Here is a 21,199-nt window from a genome sequence, read left to right as displayed (position 1 = left end):
CACTTGGTTTAGCCGCTCGCGCACGCGCTCTCCACGTCCCCCCAACCCCGCCCCGCCCCCCGTCGACGCTGTTTCGGCGTTAATCCGTGGCGGTCATGGCGGACATAAAGACGGGAATCTTCGCCAAGAATGTGCAGAAAAGACTGAACAGAGCTCAGGAGAAGGTAAGTGGCACCGGCAGTTGGATGAGGAGAAACGAAGGGGAGGTGATGATGAAGCAAAGGAGTGGGAGAAGGAGATGGACGCTGACGTCCTTGCAGGCCGCGCGCGGCAGATTACAGACGTCAAATGTTGACGTTTTTAAATTGCTATACCGATGACGTCACTGTTGAGTGCAAGCAAAAATGTCACTGATTAAATGCTAAATAGACGTTCTCACCACAAATGTTTTTTTTCTGAAGATATGACGTCATGTGTGTGCGTGTGGTGTGTAAATTTCTATATGTATATAGCCACGCCCCTCAGTGCCGTGAACTAGATGAGACGATCTTGCATGCATGTCACGGATGGAGGATTGCCAAATATACATTGTTAGCAGATTGAAATCTTTTTAATATTACAGCAAGGTGCAGTATGTTTGAAATTAAAGGTGAAAATAAAGGCAGAGGCATTTGATGGGCCCAATGAAATCCTCGTCGCTGCATTGAAATCCCATTGAAAGCGACATGCAAGTCCAGGCAATATTTGGACAGATGTTTTGTGACGGCGCAGGTGCTGCAGAAGCTGGGAAAAGCAGACGAGACCAAAGATGAACAGTTTGAACAAGTTGTCATCAACTTCCGAAGACAAGAGGTAAATATCACGCGCGACACGCAACTGCGACTCACAACTGTGACCTGCCGCACATTCGGGTTCTTATTAACGAGTGCTTTGCTTGTCAGAGTGAAGGTTCGCGGCTGCAGAGGGAGATGAAGGCCTACATGGCCGCCATTAAAGGTGACGTATTCCGTGAGCAGTATTATTAGCCGCTACGCTCGCGCTGCCGCTAATGCTTGGCGCTTTTGTTGCGGGGCAGGGATGCAACAGGCCTCCATCAACCTGACGCAGTCCCTCCATGAAGTCTACGAGCCGGACTGGCACGGGAAAGATGATGTCATGACCATTGGCAAGGTAGGCCTTCATTCCTAGCGCCCATTGAAGATCCTCCTTCCAGGCCACGAAGGATGCCGAGCTGGCCACATTAACGTCATCCCAAACAATATGAGATCAAGTCATGGAGTAAAAGTCGAATTATTTTCAGCAGTCTGTCATGTGGTGTTTTTTTTTTCCCCCCTGTAGGATTGCGATGCATTGTGGGAAAGTTTCCACAATAAAGTGGTGGACTCGACACTGCTGAATCTGGACGCTTACTTGCTGCAGTTTCCTGACCTGAAGGTGATCGGCCGTCACACTTGTTAGCTTTTCGCGGCTTTCGAAGTAGCTGACGCGTTCCCGTCTTCAGACTCGCGTGGCCAAAAGAAGCCGCAAACTCATCGACTACGACAGCGCTCGGCATCACCTTGAAACTCTGCAGATGGCCGGGATGAAAAACGACCGCAAGATGATGAAGGTCAGCAGTCAAGCCTGCCCATCTTTGTCGCTTGAATCTAAGCTAGCTAACTCAACATTTGCCGTCTCCTGCCTTGACTTTTGCAGGCTGATGAGGAGCTGAGGAAGGCCCAGCGAGTGTTTGATGAGCTCAACACTGGTCTGCAGGATGAACTTCCAAGTCTTTGGGACAGGTAGGTCCCTGTGGTCATCTCATCACCAATTTTGGGAGGGGAGGGAACGAGGGGGTGGCTGTTTTTGTTTCTTTGAAAGGAGCCACATCATCCTGTTCTCAGCTTTCCCAACTGTACTGTGGGCCGAGATATGGTTCCGTTTGACCTCTGGCGCAGTGGCCATCTTGTTCATTTGGAACATTTTGGGGCTCTCCCAGTAGGTGCATTCATTGACCGTGCCCAAAGTGAGCAGGAATCCTCCCAGATCGGGCCAATAGAAGAGAATAGCTTTTGCTATGGAATTAGCATTGCTCCAAAAAGCTGATTTCCAGCACGACGGGTCTCCTTTAGCGAGCAAACCCAATCCCCAAAAGCATGCTGTGAAAAACAACGGATCACCTTCAGGAAAGAAACTGAAACGTCATCGACAAACGGCATGTTAGTCGAACGTATTGATGCAATTCAAATCGGGAGTCGATGCCTTTCAGCCGCGTTGGATTCTACATCGGGACCTTCAAAAGCGTGACCAGTTTGGAGGCCAAATTTCACCGAGAAATTTCTCTGGTAAGATGAAGCCACCTAAAATTGTTCACATTCCATTCTTGGTGCTTGGTGATCCCTTTGCTTGCTCCGCCGGCAGGTCTGCAGGCAGCTGTACGAAGTGATGACGCAACTTGCTGAGCAGCACGCTGACAAAATGTTCACCATCCAGGGAGCACCCAGGTGGGTGGAGATGACTCATGGCTCAGTGGACATGTTCGAAAAGCTCAAGACATTTCCATTTGGCTCCTCTAGCGATTCAGGGCCGCTGCGGCTGGCCCGGACGCCGTCGCCGCCCGATGACCAAAGTCCGCCCGAGAGTCCGGAAGCCCGTTTTGATCACACGCTCCGCCCGGTTTCTCCTGGGCCGCCACGGCCCAAATCTCCCATGCAGGTGAGTCTGCGTGGACCGAGCGGAAGGGGAAGGCGGCTTTCCGCTTTTTCACGACTTAGCCAAAGTTTGCAATGCGCCCAACGCCAAGAGTAAATCGAAGGACCGCGAGCCGAGCGTTGAGCATGCTAGTGCCCGACGGGCTCGATTTGTTGCTTAATGTTCTGTGGCTGTTCTTCTTTGCTGCACGCGCATCTCTTGGATGGTGAGTCAACCTGGGATCTGCGTTTGTGCTTGTTTGTGTGGACAAGTAACCGTGTGGTGGCCTCAGCAACATGTTTGTCAAGGGCTTTGGACAAACATGTTATATTTGGCAACGTGATACAATTCTGGGGAGGGGCGGGGGTGCTCTTGGTGAGAGTGGCCGGGGGTGTAGATGAGAGCGCTGGAGTGGCCGGGGGCGCTGTTGGTGTGGGCGATGGCAGTCGAACAAAATCCCGGACAATTTTGAAATTCCCTCGAATTTTTTTTTTCGGTCTCTAAAGTAGGACTCGCCGGGAAAAATACCGTCTCGTCCACGCCCCTCGGCTGCTGCTTGGCTCTTTGCAGTGTCCCGTCTGTTTTCTGTCAAGCCAACCAGCTGTTAGCTAGCGTCCTAGGCTAGCTAGCGTAGGCGCGCCGCACACCGGCTCGTAGTTTTGCCTCCACTCCAAATTTGAACGGCGTTCTGATGTCGCTGTTGCAACGGCCGTGCTTTTGCTTTGGCAACAAATATTCCGGGAACAAAGTGAAATCTGTCCGGCTGTCGCTACCAACTCGGCCTTGTGTGCAAACATATGTTGTCCGTAACAGTCAGACTTGCCTGCATTTATAATTTGTGACTTAAAAGCAAAATGCAGGGAGCTGTTACCGCCGCCGCCGAAATGACCAATAGGACGCAGTCGACGGAGGGGCCTGGGTCTCCTCGTGCGTTGTCTTTTTTGGGGGCGGGAATGTCCAGTTCAGTCACCTCTTGCAGTCCTTGGATGGAGCTTGGCATCTTAGGACATTGCAAAAACAACATTTGGGATTAGGGGGGTGTTTTTCAGCACATTGTTTCCTTTAGTTGTGTTAGAGGGAAAACATCTGGAGTAGTTGAGTTTCTCGCTCATGAAGGGACTGCTAAAGGATGTTTGTTGAATGATGGCAATTTTGCTGTTGGGCAGATGAAAAAGGGCCCGCCGGTGCCTCCGCCCCCCAAAGTCACGCCTTCCAAGGAGGTAGCGGAGGAGCATATCATCGACCTGTTTGGAGGAGAGTTTTTACCGACGCCCTCACCATCTCAGGTTTGAGCATTTCAACGAAGCTAGGCTACACTATACTGCGCTGTGCTACATGTTGCCCGTTTAACCGCCTTGCGCGTCCACAGCCCAACGAAAGGCCGGGAGAATCGCTCCTCGATCTCGATTTCGACGCCTTCCAGCCGGATGACAGCGTGTCGCCAATACCGCAGGTTGGTGACCCAAAAACAAGGCACTGAGCCATAGTGGGGAAAAAAAAAAATCACCCTTTTTACGTCACAATAATGATATGGCACAGTGTCTTTTTTCTCCTGTTATTTAAGACGTTAAATAATCATCAAATAATCATATGAGAAGAACATCCGGTCGTGCTGCTTTGTAAAATGTCCACACAAGTGTAAACTTGATGCTTCCCTTTCTCCCAACAAGACGGCCGCGCCTTGGGATACGTGGTCGGTAAGTGCCTTTGCCGTCGCCACGCTCGATTGGTCGGTGACACCATTTCATACATCAACTCTCTCCTTCTAGGCTCAGCCAGCCCAACCTGTGAGTACGTCTTCATTGAGCTCCAACTGCTTTGTTGCGGGTATTCCAGACAAGACTGAAACTGGAGAACCCGAACGTCTGGCAGCACTGTCTTTGCCTGGCTTCGTGCGACTTTAACATTTCATTCCTTGCTTTTGCTCAGGCCTCAGAAACCGGCTTTGTGGCTAACTGGTTAGCTGACTTTGGTTCAGCGGCCACCAACGGAGAGGCCTCCACAGGGGAGGCTGCCACAGGAGCTCCTGAAGGGGCAGAGGGAGGGGATGGGGTTGGTGATGGAGAGCCAGTCACCACTCCTCCTTCTCCTCCTCCTCCTCCTCCTTCCAAGGACAGCGAGGCAGCAGAGGATGAGGTTAGCGGCCGAGATGAACCGTCTCAAATACAGGCAGCGGGGCTGCAGGACACCTCCGCGAGTTGGGGCGGTGCTGAAGCGGACAAAGGTGGTAATGATTGGCAAGAAAGGACACGTGTCACGTGCGGAGATCCTACAAGTGATGCTTCGTTAGGTGGGATGGACACGCAGGTGGGAGGCTCCTATCCTTCTGCAGAGGAACCGCTGGCCTTTGACCTGGATCCTTTTGCGGAGGCACAGGGAGAAGGCACGGCTCCCGACGATTCTCTTGTCGAAACACGGGGAGGAGTTGACTTGGATGTGGCTCTTGTTCCTGAAGCGCAGGGAGGAGATGGGGGATTAGGTGCAGATGGAGGAGCCCTCCATTCAGCTCTTTTTGCTGACATAGGGGGAGGGGGTGCATTTGATTCTGACCCTTTTGCTGAAACCCGCGGAGCGGGGGGATTTGATTCGGATCCTTTCGCTGGCATAGAGCGAGGAGACGGCACGTTTGAGTCCGACCCGTTTGCCGAAACAGCAGGAGCGTTTGAGTCCGACCCTTTCGCCGAAACAGCAGGAGCGTTTGAGTCCGACCCTTTCGCCGAAACAGCAGGAGCGTTTGAGTCCGACCCTTTTGCCGAAACAGCAGGAGCGCTTGAGTCCGAAACAGCAGGAGCGTTTGAGTCCGACCCTTTCGCAGAAACAGCAGGAGCGTTTGAGTCCGACCCTTTTGCCGGAGCCCTCGGAGCAGGTGCCGTTCCTTCGGATCCTTTTGCCGAAACACAGGGCCCAGATTCATCCGATTGCACTCTTTTTGCCGTATCCTGGGCTACAAACGATGCAGGTTTGAAGTTAGAATCCAATCTCGCGGCAGACTGTTCTCTGCCCTCCGGAGATGTCGGAAGCTGGGGGGATCCTTTTGCAAACAGTCTTTGTGCAGCGTCTGCAGATGCCGACGTGTCCTGGAAGCAAGCTGACAAGAGCAGCTGCTCGGACCCTCCTAATGAACGCACGAGCTCAGCCACGGCCGGCCAAGGCGTAAATGTTGCCAAAGTCCGCAAGGAAGCTGAAACTTCGGACATGTCCGAAGATGAGGCTGCAAACCTGAGATTTGGAAAATTGTACTACGGTGTAGCTAAAGAAAAGGAAGAGGTACTTTGCTAGCGCGCTACTTTGGCAGCCAGTAGACGTCAGTTGACATTCCAAAGTAGCCACTAACCCAAACCCAGTCTTGCCTTCTCCTCTTAACACCTACCCGTGTCTGTCGTGTGATAGAATGTTGGCTCACAAGCATGTGATTGCCTCGAGCTCGCCAATTACAATGTTTGAGCAAAGCCCGTTCTGCCCAAGGCTCGTCGTCATTTAGCTAGCGAGCTCAGTTTAGCTATCTCACCTTAGCTATCTGGATCTTCTAAAATTCATCCTTTCCCTGCAGCGCCCCTCACCTGCACCCCTTCTTGAAACATCTTTGCTTTTGACTTTATTGTTCTTCTTGAATTACCGATTCTCGTCCCATTCTGCAGGATGCCACTGGCCCGTCATTCTTTGATGAATTTGATCAAATCGTGAGTAGCCATTTGATGATTTCCAGTCTTCCAATGATTCTCAAACAGAATCAAGGATATGGCAATGTGTCTTGTGTGTTTTGAACAAGAACGAAGCCGATCCTGGACCAGTTGAGGCTTTGGAGATGCCCAATCCAGCTCCAGCTGCTGATGAAGAAGCACCTCCGGATTCCCTGGCTGGGGAAGAAGACCAAGCGCCGCCGGTGCCTGCTGCTGTCGAAGAAAAGAGACCGGAAACTTGCAACGCTCCTCAGGAAGAAAACTCTTCTGTGAGTTTCTATCTCAAATGCACTTTGACAATCTGAGGCCACCCCCACTTGAGCGTCAAGTCTCCAATAATGTACAGAGCTCTCTTCCAGTGAGCATCTTTGTGTCAATGTATCGTCGCCTCCCTGTTTTTGCAACTGGATGAAAAGGGCACAATTTGCATTGCGTGTGCTTGGCAGGGAACCATGCCCATCCCATCTGTGGTGATTGAGCCCGCCTCCAGCAATGAAGGCGACGACGATCGCGACGCCGACATGATCTCGCCCTCCGCTCCCGGTGATAACTGCGTGGCGGCCGACACGGCTCCGCCCAAAGCCGCGGCCTCGTCGCCTGGGGGACTCCCCGCTGACTTCTTGTACAAGGTCAGACTAGTACCGATGCCTTTGCCGCATCAAAAAACAACTCACCGGGTGAAATTTGCAGGTTGAGACCATGCACGACTTTGAGGCGGCCAACAGCGATGAGCTGGACCTGAAACAGGGTGATGTGGTCTTGGTGGTTCCCACCGCTTCAGCCGAGGACCAGGTGAGTTGCCGGCCAGGCCACGGGTGTCTTTCTATTTGCTGAGTGAGATCGAAACCGGGATGTCTTTCCGTGCTGCCGCTGCAGGAAGCCGGCTGGTTGACGGGATTCAAGCAAAGCGACTGGGTGATGATGGGAAGTGGAGCTCCAAAGGGTCTTTTCCCAGAAAACTTTACACAGCGTTTGGAGTGAGGAGCCTTCCAGCCCGCAGACCCGCAATGCCTTCCGAAGCATTGCAGGACTTTTCGGGGATTTTGTTTCTTTTCCCAGGGTCAACCCTGCGCTCTACCCGTGAGGAAACAAATTGTGAGTACGTCTTAGTGTGTGCATGTTCCATCTCAAAAGGCAGTAAAGCAAATTGTCACCCAAAGGTGTCTCATCGTGCGTGGTTAAGAATCGTCCTGAGTCACAAACTCAGTGATGTCGTTATTTGTGCTCATATTTACTTTGGTCATCAGTGTAGTGCAGCAACCAGATGTGACATTTCATGTAGTTCTTCCCTAAAATAGATTGCTCCTCTTACAGTGTTATTGTTCTTTGAACATGCGAAAGGAAATTGTCCTGTCAAAAAAGAAAAGTTCACCTGCATTTCAGTGAGAAACCAAATGTGAAATCAGTATGAAGTTGAGGATAGTGTAAGTGCAAATCATGTCACGGTGTCTAATTGTATTATCACAATAAAGATGTTTGGTTGAAATTGTCAGAATGTTTTGCTTGTGTCTAATTGATTCCATCAATGTAAAAAAAAAAAAAAAAATGTAAAGGAAACTTTTTTTAAATTTCTTTTTTTTTTTTAGCAAATGTACACTGTTTTTCCTACAATGGGGAAATTGGAGGTTTTGGTTTGTCTTGTGCAAGACTGCTTCAAGCTATGGCTGCATGCTGCCTCCTCCCGGTGCTCATGTTTAGAAAAAAAAAAAGACCTGAATTGGTTGCTAGGGGAGACTAACAACAAACACCAGTCCTCCCAGCTTACAGCAAGCGGCTACTGGGAGCAACAGCAAGGAAAATACCAACTTTTAAATCTCAAACTTGAGGTGAGTCTGAATTGTTTGTAGAATGTTGAGTGTTGCCATGGCAGTTTTACCAGAGGTGGGCTGGGAGGAGTGTTATGCTGTTCCGGGGGCCAATGCTGAAAACAAGGCTTTAATTGAAGAGGTGAGAGATTTTTTTTTATTATACATGACAAGATTGTCATCTTGATTATTTTGTCTATTTGTCTAGTAATGCAAAAAAAGGAAAAACATCCCAAAAGTAATGAAATGTATAGCAAAATGATTTGTCAATTCATCAAGAAAATTCGACACTAATATGCACAATCATGGTAATTTTGATTTTCTAAGAGAAATTCATAATCACTAATAAAAATACCTTGCTAAGAATTTTTATTGAGAAAAAAAGCTTATGATTTTTATTTGTTTTTCAGACAATCATTGATGTAATTTGATTCCATCTTCACAGATTGTCAAGAAGAGGAAGGAACTTGTGCGACTGAGAAGCAAGCGAGAGAATCATAAAGATCAAAAACAATTGGCAACAGAATTCCTGAGACATGTTAAAGCAGAGCTGCAAAATATGGAGGTATCGTATTCTCCCCCAACCTCACCTCACACAATGCAGATAAGGAATATCCTAATGTTCTCATGCTTCCGATGAAGGCCCTGTGCCAGGCAAAAGACAGAGAAGCAGAATTGGAGACGCACCTCACTGCCATTGCACAGAGGGAAATTGGCCATCTGGCGCAGGAGAACGCTCAGATGGAAAATGACCTTCGATTTATGAACGAGAGGAAAAACACACTTGAGGTTGCTCAACTTCCAACTGACATCAAATATCAAGCAAGCGCTGCAATGTGACCACTGTTTTTCCGTTCTCATCAGAGTCACATATTCAAAGCGAAACAGAGGCTCGAGCAGTTTCGCACCCGAATGAACTGGGACCAGCAGGCCCTGGATTCTTTTTTGAAGGAGTCAGCACAAAAAGAAGACGACGTGATGGCCATCATGAAGTATTCCCAGCAGGATGAACAGAAGATCAAGGTAATGAGAAGATCTTGTGTTCAAAGGCCTGTGTCATATTTATTGTCTCTCCCACAGTCACTTACTTTGGCCATTGAGAGGACAAGGCGGGAGGCAAATAAAAAGCGCAAAGCTCTTGACAGGGAAATGACGGAAAATTTATCTGCACAGGTACAATATGGCAAAATCTCTGCTTGGTTCTTGTCTTTGTGGTGGCTGTGTGTGAGAGTAAAAGCAACAAATGTGTCTGAATGAATTCCATATATCGTATTTTCCGCACTATAAGGCCCACCTAAAAACCTCAGATTTTCTCAAAAGCCGACAGTGCGCCTTATAATCAGGTGCGCCTTATATATGGACCAATATTGAGCCACTACAGCAGGTGTGTCCAAAGTCCGGCCCGCGGGCTAAATGTATATATCTTATATATGGACAAAGTTTTAAAATGGGCCATTCATTGAAGGTGCGCCTTATAATCCGGTGCGCCTTATAGTGCGGAAAATACGGTAGGCTAAAAATATTTTTACCTCATACATACTAAGAAATATTTTTTTTGGGCTTATTTGTGGTGCCTATTAGGTGCCATATAATTATAGAATTATATATTATAATTATATAAATTATATAATTATAAAAATATGATTATATAATTATACCACATAATTAAAAAAACAAACCGGACATAATTTTTGCCAAGAAAATAGATAATTATAAAAATATGATTATATAATTATACCACATAATTAAAAAAACAAACCGGACATAATTTTTGCCAAGAAAATAGATTCCGAATTAAGAATTTCCCATTGTTCTGTCAGGTTGCTTTAGACAAGACCAGCGAACATCTTCAGCATGCTCACCAGGAAACTGAGCAGATCATCCACCAGTGGGAAAATACTATCCAACAGATGAAGCAAAGAGATGCTGAGATGCATCAGTCTGCTCTGGTAATTGATTGAATATTTTTATCAACACGGTCCGGAATTTTCACACTGCTGCCTTAATTTAAGCCGGAAAATGTAAATTCAAAGTTGGTACTTCATTCCAGAAACTTGCAGAGATCAACCAGAACATCAGGGAAAGGAATAGCTCCTGGACGGAAATGAAGGACTTGCACGATTCACAGGTGAGCGACAACAAGGAAAAAGAAAGGAAATTGACTGCAGCCAATCGTCAGGCTGCAAAACTGCGGCAGGAACTGAAAGAGCAGGAGAAGAATTACCTGGAGATGCAAAATGAGGTAAGCAGGATGAAAGTGTCTGGTCAAGAGAAAGTTTTCATCAATTTTTTTTGTTGCTTTTAAACATGGCTTTGGCCTGAGCACAAAAACAAGAAATAACAGAAAATAAAAAATGCGAATACTGATTGAGTTTTCGACTGTTTGCAGCTCAAAGGCTGTAAAACCTCGCTGGATAAAACAGCATCCACTGTTGAGTCGATGAAGTCCCACATCACCGGACTCAAAGATCAAATCCAGAACAACAATGTCAAGTCAGTCAGACCTTTTGTCATCGCTATAAACAATCGAGGCCTTCTGGAAATACGTTTGTTCGTCTTTTGATTGCAGACTGAAGCAAACCTCGGCCCAAAATGGTGCCCTTGAGGAGAAGCTGAAAGCTGTGACTCAGAATGCGCTGAGTGAAAAGGAGAAAGCTGCCCAAATGGAACAGTTCCTCACAGATGAGGAGCAAGCCATCAAGGTGAGGAATTTTATGACTGACTTGCCAATATTAGCTGTAAAATTATTTGCAGTTCAATTAATAATTTTGATAATTTGGGACAAGGAGCTGGATGCCCAACTGCGTGACTGCAGAGAGGAGCTCTTCCGTAGCAAACAGAATGTTGACAACCTCAAGAGAATGGAGAAGGACTCTTTGGCACAAGAGTTGCGGAGCAAATCCACCATCACCGCTTTGGAACGAGAGCTCAGGAAACAGGAGAAGCATTTGCTAAGACAGCAGATGATCATGAATGAAAAGGTATGGTAGCTAAAGGAAGAATTCAAATGAGACTTGACAGGGTTCTTGCTCACGTGTCTTTTTAATTTTATTTTTTATTTTTATAGGACTTCCAGATCATTTTTTTGGAGAAAAAGCTTGCTCGACTACAAGGTGTTCACGACTCCGATGAAAAGCAAGTGTTAGAAATAAAGATCAATGAACTTTCCAAAGCCCTCGATGAGATGATGAAGACATCCAGCAAGATTATCAACGGAATCAAAGAGACTGAAGTCAGCCCGTGCACAGACAGAAAAATTCAAAAAGATTTCTATTTGTCATTGAATATTTTGAATGTTTTGTCTTCGACAGAGTGACGTTCGCTATTTGAGGAAAGAAAATGACAAGTCAGCAGCGGAGAAGGAAGAGCTATGCAAAAAAGTTGAAGAGTTGAAGCTAATCAATAATAGTATTGAGAAAGAGCTGAAGAGACTCGGCCTCAATAAGCAGGTATTGTTGTTATTTTTATTATCCACCAATCCGTTTTATTATTATTATTTTATTTTATGGTGTGAAACTTGGACTATCAGAGTGTCACCATTCACGTTGTCGCTCATCATCAGGAAATACTCGTGGAGCAGAACATCTTCAAGCTGGAGGTGACACGAAAGAGGGATCTCCTGTTCAGCAAAGCCAACAGCGTGGTGTCCTTGGAAAAAAGACAACTGAATATGAAGAAAGCCATCCAGGAGAGGCAAGAGGAGATCAGAGTCTACAATCGAATGCTCAGCCAGGAGCTGAAGATCACAGAGCAGGAGAGACAGAAAATCAGGTGAAACTCTTCAGGTCCTTCCTAAATTTTCAGTTGAGTCATCCGAGACGTTCTCACTATGTTGATGATGATATACAAGCTAGCATGTCAACCTTTCCATCGATTCAGTTCATTTAAAAGTGATTCCGTCACAGTGCCGAACTGAATGGAAAGTTTTCCAAGATTGACGGCATGAAGAAACATTTTGAAGTGGTGACCTTCTCAATGGCAACCCTTGGAGAGCATGAGGAAGATGCAGTGATGTGTCAAGCTCACTACATCGCTAAGGTAAGACGACTTCAAACATAAAGCGTTATTATTTCCAAAGCGTAGTGCTGCAGAACTTAAATGTTTTCCGTGAGAAAATTTCCAATTACACTTACATTGAGTAAAAAAAAAAATATTTATTTGCCTGGAACAATTAAAGTATGTGCATTGGAGCAATCAAATTGGGAAACAATGTGTGACAAATTTAAAATATTATTTTTATCCACAAGGCGGCGCTACAGAGAGCAGAACTCATGGAGCAAGTCGAGTGTCTAACTGTCAAAATCCGCAAGGCTGAACAAGAAAATAAAGCTTTGGAAAAGACAACACAGTTGTTCAATATCAGCAATTCGGGATTCCACAACTCAGTCAACAAAGCAAAAGAATCCAGTAAGTCAACATTCTTTATTTGTTTAGTTCCACTACTTTTTTTTTAAATTCTTTCGTCAGGTCCTGAATTCCAGGAAAAAATCAAGATGGAGGAGCAGTTAGGTTTGGCTGAAGAATCGCTGAAATATAAAAGAAGACAAGTTAGACAGCTTCAACAAGAACAACAGGTTATTCCTATTTATCATTAAGCCGGATGCCTAAATCATTAACGTTTTCATTTGACTTTTATGTTTTTTTGTTCAGGAACTGAACGACACCTTGGAGAGTCTCCTACAGGCCAAACAGGTGGAGAACCAAAAGATCGAACACGTTCAGTCCCTGATTAGCAAACTGAATCGGGAGGTTGCTTCTCAGCAGGAAAAAATCCACAGAGCCACAAAACAGGTTTGATATTGTGATCTTTTTTTATCCTACATTAAATTTTCTGACAGGGCAATTAATTTAAAAGTTCTCTTTAATATAAATATATTTTTATCTGCCCAGTGCTCAAAACTAACCCAAAAGATCCGCTCCTCAAGAAACACCAAGTCCGAGACTTTTGAGGAGAAGGACATCAAGCTGAAACAGTTAAAGGACTTAAACAAGAGTATCAATAAGATGCTCAATGATACCACGAAGGACAAACCTGACCTCAGATACGTATTGGAAAAGTATTTTCTGCAGGTAAACGGCTGGAAGTTTGAATTAATTTCATAATGATAATCATTAACATCATTGTCAGAAGATGAATGAGTATAAATATTTAATCATTTTTTGTTGTCTCTTAGACCAACTTGTCCTTTCCGTCTCCTCCGTCCACTCCAAGCAGCCACCAAAGCTCTAAGATCAACTCAGCTCGAAGCTCCGCCTCTTCCAGGTCCGACACACGTGCACACAAACATTGCGCCAATCATATATTGTTCTCCAACCTGCAGGTCTTCAGCATCCTCACTCAGCAGACACAGCACCCCTGCACCCCAGTCCCTTTTATTGAAGACCGTGTCCCTAAGTCTTGATCTAACTGGGCCCTCCCCTCCTGTTTCATCTAGCAGGAGCTCCAGTTCAGCCAGCAGCAAATTGAAGAGTCCATAGTTGAAGACACTTTCAAACAAGTTCTACTGAGATGATAGGGCTCTAGTTTCTTAGGGCTCTGTGGCGCCCCCTTCCCCCAAATCCTGATATTTTAACAGGGGTGTGTAGACTTTTTCTACCCACTATAAATTGTCATAGAAAGAACACAATGAACGGTTTGTCAAGAAAGAAACTACTCCAACTCCCCCCCCAAAAAAGAATGATCAGTTTGATCAATAAATAATCTAGAAAATGTTACGGCTTTGAACTTCTGAATTGATTATCAACAGTTTTCTTACAAGAAAAGTGGCAGGAATGTGCATCGAAAGCCGTGGATGTCAACTAGTACAACAGCGACACACTAAAATGGTGAAGTGAAAGGATTCAAACTTGCATTTGTCACACGGCCATGTTTCTCACACAAGTAACCCACTGGGAACAAATTCAATTATATGGTAAGGCTAAGCTAGTGGGGCTCCCAAAATGCAACATTAAATATTAAGAGTCCTGGAATACTTTTTGTATTAATGTAGCTGTTTTTTTTTTAATTTCATATTCATTTATCTTAAATAAAATAATATAATATAAAATAATAATTAATTGATTCATTGTAAATAAAACTTTTTTTATTATGGGGTTAATTAAATTGAAAGATGGATATATAAATAATAGAATAAATGAATTGTTGTATATAACTATTTTCCAAAGTGCTACATTAAATATTAAGAGTCCTGGAATACTTTTTGTATTAATGTAGCTGTTTTTTTTAAATTTCATATTAATTAATCTTAAATAAAATAATAACATTTGAAATAATAATTAATTGATTCATTGTAAATAAAACAAAAAATATATATTATTGGGTAATTAAATTGAAAGACGGAAATATAAATGATAGAATAAATGAATTGTTGTATATCACTATTTTTTGTTGCATTTTTTTTCAAAAATTTCTAACTTGAAATATATTCTTTGAAGACATTGTGCAGAATTTTACCAATTTAAACTCATGTGATCTTCTTTATTGTGAGAACAAATGTCCTATTAGATTCCATCTGGAAGACTGCATAGAGCTGAAACACAAATCATTGAATAGCATGTTATAAGTAGATTTATTTCTCATGCCAGTGCACAATTAACTTAACTGCGACATAGTTACCTTGTCAAAAACAGGTTGGGCCACTTTCTCATCTAAGACAATTTGGGACAGAACCCTCATTTCTAAAATGGCCACAGCTGCAGGCAGACACATCGAAAACCTTCAGACAACCTTCTAACAAACATTTGCCTTGTAATCACTAAAAATGCTGTCTTTACATTTTTGACTTTACTCACTTGTTTGTGCAGCACATGAGGTCAGCGACACAACAAAAAGGATCAACAGAAGCATTATGAAGATGAAGAAGTCGTGTCGGGCAAAGTTAGAAAAAGTTCCTTCTGCTCTCACGGGGCTCCTTTGACCACTTGTGCTCTGTACCAGGAAGTGAAACCTCGTCGTCACTCACAAGTTATGCACACCCGACTGTGTTGTTGTCCTAGTCCCTTATTTTTGTCAAAGGTAAGAAGCAAGTATTGTATCTGAGTTAATGTTTGAAACTTGTCATGGAAAAACAAGTCCACCCACCCTGCAATTCAGTTTCATATTCCCATGTCCCCAACCTGTGAGATAAATTCATTTGTTATGGGTCCTCTGCTGCAATGTTCCACATGAACTATCCTTTTAAGCCTTCACATCAGTTGGAGGGGACAGAACCAAGTTGCACAGCCGACCGAGCACGCAGCACATTCTGACCCAATTATGGATCTGAGATTCCTCATTATAGTTTTGGCCGTTGGTGTTGGAGCAACACTCACCATCTCGCTGGTGAAGGGCACAGCGCAGTGCAAAATCAAATGGTGAGTTGGCTTTTCTTTCCATCATTATTATTCGGTGACAATTTTTTTTCTCCCTTCCTTGACTTAAGAGTTTAATTTGTTGCGTCATCACACTCCTAACACAAAAACAGCCATTCATTCGAGTCAGCCTAAACAAAACACCCCAAAATATTTTTGTTATGTGTTTTTAATTAATTAAAAAAAAAACTTTAAAGTGTTGCACTTAAAAATTACACCTAAGAAAACTGGAGATTCAAACAAATAAGTAAAAAAAATATAAGTGTGTCTCTGCTCTCTGATTTGCAGGTTGTTTGGAATCCCGTGTGAAGAGGTCTATGGAACACTGGTGAACCAGATCAAGGCCTGGCAGATCCAACAAAGCTGCCTAGATGCAGGAGAGATGTGCTCATATGAAGTCAGTTTATTCCTACACTCAGCAAAAATAAAAATGTATTATTTCTAACTTTGCCAGTTCAAAACTCATTACAGCTTGTGTCGACTGCTCCGTACCTGATAAAAGCCACGCATACGTCACCAAGAACCAAGAAAGTCAATGACCTGGAATTTCTTCTGGAGCAGTCCACGATTTGCAAAGTGACTGTACGTTATTTACGCTTCTTTTTTCCACCTTAACTAGATTTCCTAATCTTTTTTTTTTACGAGTATTTTTTTGTCCTTCACTCCTGTAACATGCCCCCCCAACACACACACACACGCACACCACAAAAAAAAAAAAAAAAGACAAGTCAATGGACATTCACATCTAAATTAGTAAGTGGTTGTGTGCGAAAATAAAGATTTATTGATCTGATAGCTAATTAAAGTGTTTGGATCATACAGGGGGAAGGAATGTCTGAGGCCTCCAAAGATCCAGCTGATAACAGTACCAACTTCTGCAGCCTCCAGAACCTGATGGACGGTGAGTAATTGCATGCAGGAATCCACTTGCTTGCCTAAACGTTCTCTTGCCTACATTTCCAACATAAACTGTAACAATTTTGAATATAACTCATGTAAAAAAATATAATAGAAAGGGATTTCCAATGTCAAATTGACTTAACTTGGACAATACTAAAAATAATACTAAAACTATTACGAAAACTTTAAAAAAAAACTAACACGCTTGCTCTAAAACTAAAAAAAAGGAAGACACAACAAAATAAACCATCTAATCCAGTTGTGAACTGGTCTTGTGGTACGTAAATATTTTCTTTCAGGAAGTCACCTGATTGAAGCTGAAGGATACAAACGCTTCACCAACAAATGGATCTGCGCTGGCTTTGAGAATGCCAACTGCTCATTTCCATGAACAAAATATAAAAACATGAGAATTGACGCAACTCGGAGCAGATCAGAGAGAGACAGTATTTACAATTGCTTTTTATTTTTAAATAATTTGAAAACAGTTTGCAGAGTAACAAATAGTATACTGCCAAATCTGATAACTGATCAAATATTACCACTGATTTTTTTTTTTAAGAATCTCCCTGGCTTCAACTTGCTGTAGAAAACGGATGAATAAAAGACATAAAATGTGGGAAGACATTGGAATCGATCATTTTAATGTGATAACAGCAACTCACTCTGAAACATCAGGTTAAACAGTACTTCTTTATCAAGTCTTGTTCACAATGTAAAAACACAAAACACATAATTATACAAATGACGGAAACTCTCCTACAATTTGGAAGTCCATGCATTGTCAAAGGCCCTCCCAGTTCAGTTTGTAGTCCAATAAAACAACATAATCCTCATGGAAGATACTGAATGATCTCTATTGAGAAATACACTACTCCCAAAATGTTAAAGATGCTGGTGAAATTTCAGGATCAACCTAAAATATGCTTTGCAAAAAACTTTCTCTAAATTTTTGGATAAAATACCTGCAATTTATTTCCTCGTTTAGATGGCAGCAAAATATGCACCAAAAAAAATCAGATATTTATTTTATTTTATTTATTTGTGCAATTACTCACCTTTCTGGGTGGGTGCAAGCAAAATTTTTGTGAGTAGTGTACGTTGCTTTTAAAGGGTCACGAGTGCCTGCCCCGCCAGGCGTCATTCGATAGTGCAGGCCTTTTTTTAAACTTGACCTGGCGTGTGTCATGTTCACAGACACGTGCGAGCGTTGTTTTTCTGTCCGTGACGAGACAAAACATCAGCTCCTTGCGATCATGTTTGTCCGCATCTTATTGTCTTTTCTCATCCGGGTGAGTCAAGCAGCAGTAGAGTAGCTTTTGGGTGTTTCTGGTAGCAAGAGCTGTTGAGAAGAAAAAAAAAAAAGATTAAAAATTTCATTCTGAAAATGCGGACTAAACAAAACATTTCAATCATTTACTGTTTAGCGTGCGCAAGAATTTGGGCCTCCTCTCCTCGGGCAGATGGATGGCCACGTAATAAACGGGCACCCCTGAGAGGGCGATGGCGATTCCTATGAGAGAGTTGATGGTGTCTCCAAACAGAGGAACAATGACTAAGAACAGGCTGCACAGGCAGTAGATGAATGGGAAGAGCAAGGGCATCTATGGAGAGAAGAACCCACACATGATTTCATTTCCTCTTTGAGAACCTGCTTTGGTAACAGCATCTGTTTTCACATTTCGTAATCATGATCATCTCCTTCTAAGAAATCATGCTGTCCAATTTCACCGAGACATGCCAAAAAAGCAGAAGGAAACACAATACCTTGATAGGTCTGGGTCTGTCTGGCTGGGTGAAGCGCAGATAAATCAGGCCGGCCACAGACAAACCCACGTAGAGCCAGTAGCTGAAACTGAAATAGTTGATAAGCTGGAACACATCCTCCACGCACAGAAAAATCAGGCCCATGATGCCCTGTAATGATAAAAAGAAAATCAACTCTATTTTTGGATAGATGGAATTAGATGTTGGGAGGACCTCACATTAAATAACAGTGCCGGGATAGGTGTGTAGCGCTTCAAATGGATCAGACTGAGGGTGTCTGGGAGGTGACCCTCTCGAGCACCCACAAAGTACAACCTGCACCAAAAGGATAACTTTTATGAGAAAGTGACTTGTGTGGCGGAGTTCACTCAGTAGTTCAGATGACCTTGAAGCAGCAATAATGGAGGCATTGAGTCCCCCATAGCAGGACATGGCCACTGACACAGGGATGACCCATTTGAATGGTCCCAGAACTTCATTCCCAAACGTCTGTGGAATCAAATTTGCCACGCTCAGTTTTGAATCACCACAATTCATTGAATCCAGATTTAATCTCAAATAGGGGGAAAATCATATTAAGTTGAAGCATTCCAGAAATAGCAGGACTATATTTAGCAGCAGAACGATTGTTGAGGCCTCACCACAGCCACGGCGTCACTGGCCAGCAGAGAAGGCATGTCCAGAACGACATAGTAGGCCACGTTGGTCAGCAGATAAATGATTGTCACGATGGGCATGGAGATGGCAATGGCCAGCGGGAGATTCCTGTGGGAACAAAGAGAGACGGACGTGCTAAAGGCAAAAGCTTCAAAATCAGGTACGGACAGACGATTCATTTTATTTTTCCATTCTTCATTTTACCTCTGTGGATTCTGAATCTCCTCAGTGACAAAGTTGAGTGTGTCCCACCCGGAGTATGAGAACAAAGCTGAGTAAAGAGCCAAAGCGATGGCGCCAGGATCCGTGGAGGAACCCTCAAACGGGCTTTCGAAGCTCGTCGTCTCGCCTAGGCAAACAAGTTGAGTGAGTAAAAGTCACTTTTTCGACACAAGAGTCATTTTGGTTGATTGCCACTTACCGGTGGACAATTTCAGGATCCCTACCATTATGATGAGGAGGAGGGCCGATAGTTTAGCGTATGTGAAGATGTCCTGGACTAGAGTCCCCCACTTCACACAGGCACAGTTGATAAAAATGAGCATACCTGTAGAAGCCAGAGGAGAAAAAAAAATTGGAAATAATTCAGCAGGGTTCCCACGATGTCAGACATAAATCGGTGTCATTTTTTTTTTACACAAGCATTAATACTTTTAATTTCTACTTAAGCACAGTGTGAGTACTTGTACCACCTTTAGCTTTTTTTTTTTTTTTTTTTTAATTAAAGAAAACTTCCCAATATGATAATAGGTTAAGTAATTGAAGAACATAGTGCTAAAATTAAATTGATTAAATTGATTAAATGTGTCAGCTAAGGCAAAACTATTTTTCCACACACGTTGTTGATGAGATGAGCTGTGAATTTTGTTATGGGGGTAAAAAAAAAAAAAAAATCCAACTTACACAGGCAGGCTGCTGCAATGAGGCGTACAGCATTGTATGGAGGGCTGCAGGTGGGATAGTAAGCCTCCACCAGATAGTTAGCGAAGGTCAGAGAAATCACAGCCTGGCTGGCCGGCTCAATCAGAAAAATGGATGTCCACAGGCGGATGAAGGCCAGGAAGCCACCAAAGGACTCCAGGATGTAAGCGTAACTGGCTCCAGACTTGGTGATGGTGGTGCCCAGCTCGGCATAGCACAAGGCCCCGAATACTGAAAAGATGCCGCCGAGAGCCCAGATGACCAACGAGAGTCCAAAAGAGGTGCTGTGCATAAGGACTCCCTTGGGGGAGACGAAGATCCCGGAGCCGATCATGTTGCCCACGATGAGACAGACGCCGTTTGTGAGTGAGATTTCTCTCTTCATCTGCATTTTCTCGTCTTTTGGTGCGTTTAAATCCACGTGGGATGGAACGCGGCCTCTCGGCCAGATCTTCTGAGATATGGCCCCCATCTTCTCTCTTATTTCAGCCATTTTTCTTGTAGTGCTGAGAAAGAAAATTCACAGAGTAATGAGATGTCATCATTACAGTCACATTATTAGGTACACATATAATAGTCAGATTCTCTAAGGGAAGAAATCCTTTTTTTTCTTTAAAAACAATTGTGAAAAAAGAAAGTCATATCGTATTGTGATCTGCACACGAACAAAGATGTATTTTTTTTCAAAAGGAAAAGTCCAAATCTGTTGTTAGACTTGGACTCGAATTTATTCATTTTGACAAGTGAAGTTAAAAACAAAAAAAATCTCGTAATATTGTACATTTAATTCTGAAAAAAACATCTCGACACAAATAAATTTGGCACAACAATACCATGTCGCAAATGTGACTTTTCTCAGTGACATTGAGCTCTTTTCCCCAACTCCATGAGCAGGGTCGTACAATAAAAAGGTCACGCAAGCTATCAGATTCACATTTAGAATCATCAACAGGCGCTTTTACCTCCTTGGTCCAGTCAATGAGTGTTGACATGAAGGAAACCAAATCAATAAATTGCCTGAGAAGACAACAGGAGTGACTTACCTTAAAGTTCAGATCAAGTGCTGTTTGGACTAATCTTAGTGTCATGGGCCTCTTCCAAACAAGGCCATGAAACCGTCATGGGCTCACATGCGAGCAGTAGCACAAAACAAGATAAGCGATGAGGCAAGCCCACAGTTTAGCTCAACTACATCTCACATGTGTTTTTCCCAGCTCCATGCAAAAGTACATTCTCTTGTTCCCCTCTGTGCTATTTTCAGTCAGGGGGCAGACCTTGCCCCCCTCCTCCTCCTACAGAATCAAGAACAGGACACTTCTGGGTCAAAACTTTGCAAAGTCAACATATATGAGCAGTGAAAGAACATAGAGTATGTATAAAAAAATAAAAATAATAATAATAATCTCCACTGGTATGGACTGCCGTACAGAAACTTGCTATAGATAGTCGTCCGATAGTGATTGGCCTCTTACACATGCGCCTAAATATAGAAGTGAAGTTAGCAAGAAT

At 43.7% G+C, this 21,199-nt stretch overlaps 4 protein-coding genes and 1 long non-coding RNA gene across 8 annotated transcripts; 3 read left to right on the top strand and 2 right to left on the bottom strand.

Annotated features, from left to right (window-relative positions):
• The first annotated feature begins 5 nt into the window (after positions 1-5).
• On the top strand, positions 6-7,785 carry amph (amphiphysin). Of its 3 annotated transcripts, XM_088396437.1 has the most exons (20): positions 6-164; positions 712-792; positions 882-936; positions 1,016-1,110; positions 1,279-1,374; positions 1,442-1,549; positions 1,636-1,721; positions 2,189-2,264; positions 2,341-2,423; positions 2,496-2,634; positions 3,777-3,896; positions 3,980-4,063; positions 4,281-4,307; positions 4,380-4,397; positions 4,540-4,746; positions 6,249-6,290; positions 6,380-6,559; positions 6,737-6,919; positions 6,981-7,082; positions 7,167-7,785. In XM_088396437.1, the coding sequence occupies exons 1-20, from the start codon at positions 96-98 to the stop codon at positions 7,269-7,271; spliced, it is 1,956 nt and encodes a 651-aa protein (XP_088252563.1). In that variant the 5' UTR covers positions 6-95; the 3' UTR covers positions 7,272-7,785. The 3 variants fall into 3 exon arrangements, with proteins under 3 accessions (XP_088252563.1, XP_088252562.1, XP_088252564.1); XM_088396436.1 differs by having other exon boundaries at positions 2,341-2,634; XM_088396438.1 differs by lacking the exons at positions 6-164; positions 712-792; positions 882-936; ... (10 more) ...; positions 4,380-4,397; positions 4,540-4,746 and adding an exon at positions 4,753-5,877.
• Positions 7,786-8,044: 259 nt separating this feature from the next.
• Positions 8,045-13,759, top strand: ccdc39 (coiled-coil domain 39 molecular ruler complex subunit). Of its 2 annotated transcripts, XM_088397295.1 has the most exons (20): positions 8,045-8,237; positions 8,541-8,660; positions 8,738-8,884; positions 8,960-9,118; positions 9,176-9,268; positions 9,916-10,044; positions 10,146-10,337; positions 10,485-10,588; positions 10,665-10,797; positions 10,882-11,076; positions 11,163-11,327; positions 11,407-11,544; positions 11,658-11,866; positions 12,001-12,133; positions 12,343-12,502; positions 12,563-12,669; positions 12,746-12,886; positions 12,986-13,165; positions 13,270-13,358; positions 13,417-13,759. In XM_088397295.1, the coding sequence occupies exons 1-20, from the start codon at positions 8,139-8,141 to the stop codon at positions 13,571-13,573; spliced, it is 2,850 nt and encodes a 949-aa protein (XP_088253421.1). In that variant the 5' UTR covers positions 8,045-8,138; the 3' UTR covers positions 13,574-13,759. The 2 variants fall into 2 exon arrangements, with proteins under 2 accessions (XP_088253421.1, XP_088253420.1); XM_088397294.1 differs by having other exon boundaries at positions 8,960-9,268.
• Positions 12,499-15,239, bottom strand: LOC148387522 (uncharacterized). Its single transcript, XR_015862834.1, has 4 exons — positions 14,888-15,239; positions 14,712-14,788; positions 14,550-14,625; positions 12,499-12,621 (listed from the first exon to the last, which is right to left on the bottom strand). It is a non-coding gene; the product is annotated as an uncharacterized LOC148387522 (long non-coding RNA).
• Positions 14,749-16,964, top strand: LOC148387521 (uncharacterized). The gene is made up of 6 exons (XM_088397338.1): positions 14,749-15,110; positions 15,278-15,448; positions 15,734-15,842; positions 15,917-16,027; positions 16,268-16,346; positions 16,645-16,964. The coding sequence occupies exons 2-6, from the start codon at positions 15,351-15,353 to the stop codon at positions 16,734-16,736; spliced, it is 489 nt and encodes a 162-aa protein (XP_088253464.1). The 5' UTR covers positions 14,749-15,110; positions 15,278-15,350; the 3' UTR covers positions 16,737-16,964.
• On the bottom strand, positions 16,920-21,093 carry LOC148387520 (Y+L amino acid transporter 2). Its single transcript, XM_088397307.1, has 10 exons — positions 20,734-21,093; positions 19,673-20,196; positions 19,191-19,316; positions 18,974-19,118; positions 18,754-18,877; positions 18,498-18,601; positions 18,331-18,427; positions 18,113-18,262; positions 17,766-17,949; positions 16,920-17,687 (listed from the first exon to the last, which is right to left on the bottom strand). Exons 2-10 carry the CDS (start codon positions 20,181-20,183, stop codon positions 17,617-17,619), a joined length of 1,512 nt encoding a protein of 503 aa, XP_088253433.1. The 5' UTR covers positions 20,184-20,196; positions 20,734-21,093; the 3' UTR covers positions 16,920-17,616.
• Between the last annotated feature and the right edge of the window lie 106 nt (positions 21,094-21,199).

The sequence above is a fragment of the Syngnathus floridae genome, chromosome 14 (assembly GCF_059516105.1).
Source record: "Syngnathus floridae isolate MCC-2025c chromosome 14, RoL_Sflo_1.0, whole genome shotgun sequence".
In the NCBI taxonomy this organism is placed as follows: domain Eukaryota; kingdom Metazoa; phylum Chordata; class Actinopteri; order Syngnathiformes; family Syngnathidae; genus Syngnathus; species Syngnathus floridae.
The sequence above is the reverse complement of the archived record's forward strand: the minus strand, read 5'-3'. Positions and strand labels throughout refer to the sequence as shown.

Bases quoted from the DNA above. Each gene is read 5' to 3' on its own strand.
- LOC148387521 (XM_088397338.1), top strand. From the start codon at position 15,351: ATGGATCTGAGATTCCTCATTATAGTTTTGGCCGTTGGTGTTGGAGCA. The intron at 15,843-15,916 runs GTCAGTTTATTC...AACTCATTACAG, and splicing joins GAGAGATGTGCTCATATGAA to CTTGTGTCGACTGCTCCGTA. The intron at 16,347-16,644 runs GTGAGTAATTGC...ATTTTCTTTCAG, and splicing joins CCTCCAGAACCTGATGGACG to GAAGTCACCTGATTGAAGCT.
- ccdc39 (XM_088397294.1), top strand. From the start codon at position 8,139: ATGTTGAGTGTTGCCATGGCAGTTTTACCAGAGGTGGGCTGGGAGGAG. The intron at 10,798-10,881 runs GTGAGGAATTTT...ATTTGGGACAAG, and splicing joins ATGAGGAGCAAGCCATCAAG to GAGCTGGATGCCCAACTGCG. The intron at 11,867-12,000 runs GTGAAACTCTTC...ATTCCGTCACAG, and splicing joins CAGGAGAGACAGAAAATCAG to TGCCGAACTGAATGGAAAGT.
- amph (XM_088396436.1), top strand. From the start codon at position 96: ATGGCGGACATAAAGACGGGAATCTTCGCCAAGAATGTGCAGAAAAGA. The intron at 1,550-1,635 runs GTCAGCAGTCAA...TGACTTTTGCAG, and splicing joins ACGACCGCAAGATGATGAAG to GCTGATGAGGAGCTGAGGAA. The intron at 4,064-4,280 runs GTTGGTGACCCA...TCTCCCAACAAG, and splicing joins GCGTGTCGCCAATACCGCAG to ACGGCCGCGCCTTGGGATAC.
- LOC148387520 (XM_088397307.1), bottom strand. From the start codon at position 20,183: ATGGCTGAAATAAGAGAGAAGATGGGGGCCATATCTCAGAAGATCTGG. The intron at 19,119-19,190 runs GTAAGTGGCAAT...TTGTTTGCCTAG, and splicing joins GATCCTGAAATTGTCCACCG to GCGAGACGACGAGCTTCGAA. The intron at 17,688-17,765 runs GTAAATGATTGA...TCTTCTCAACAG, and splicing joins ATTCTTGCGCACGCTAAACA to CTCTTGCTACCAGAAACACC.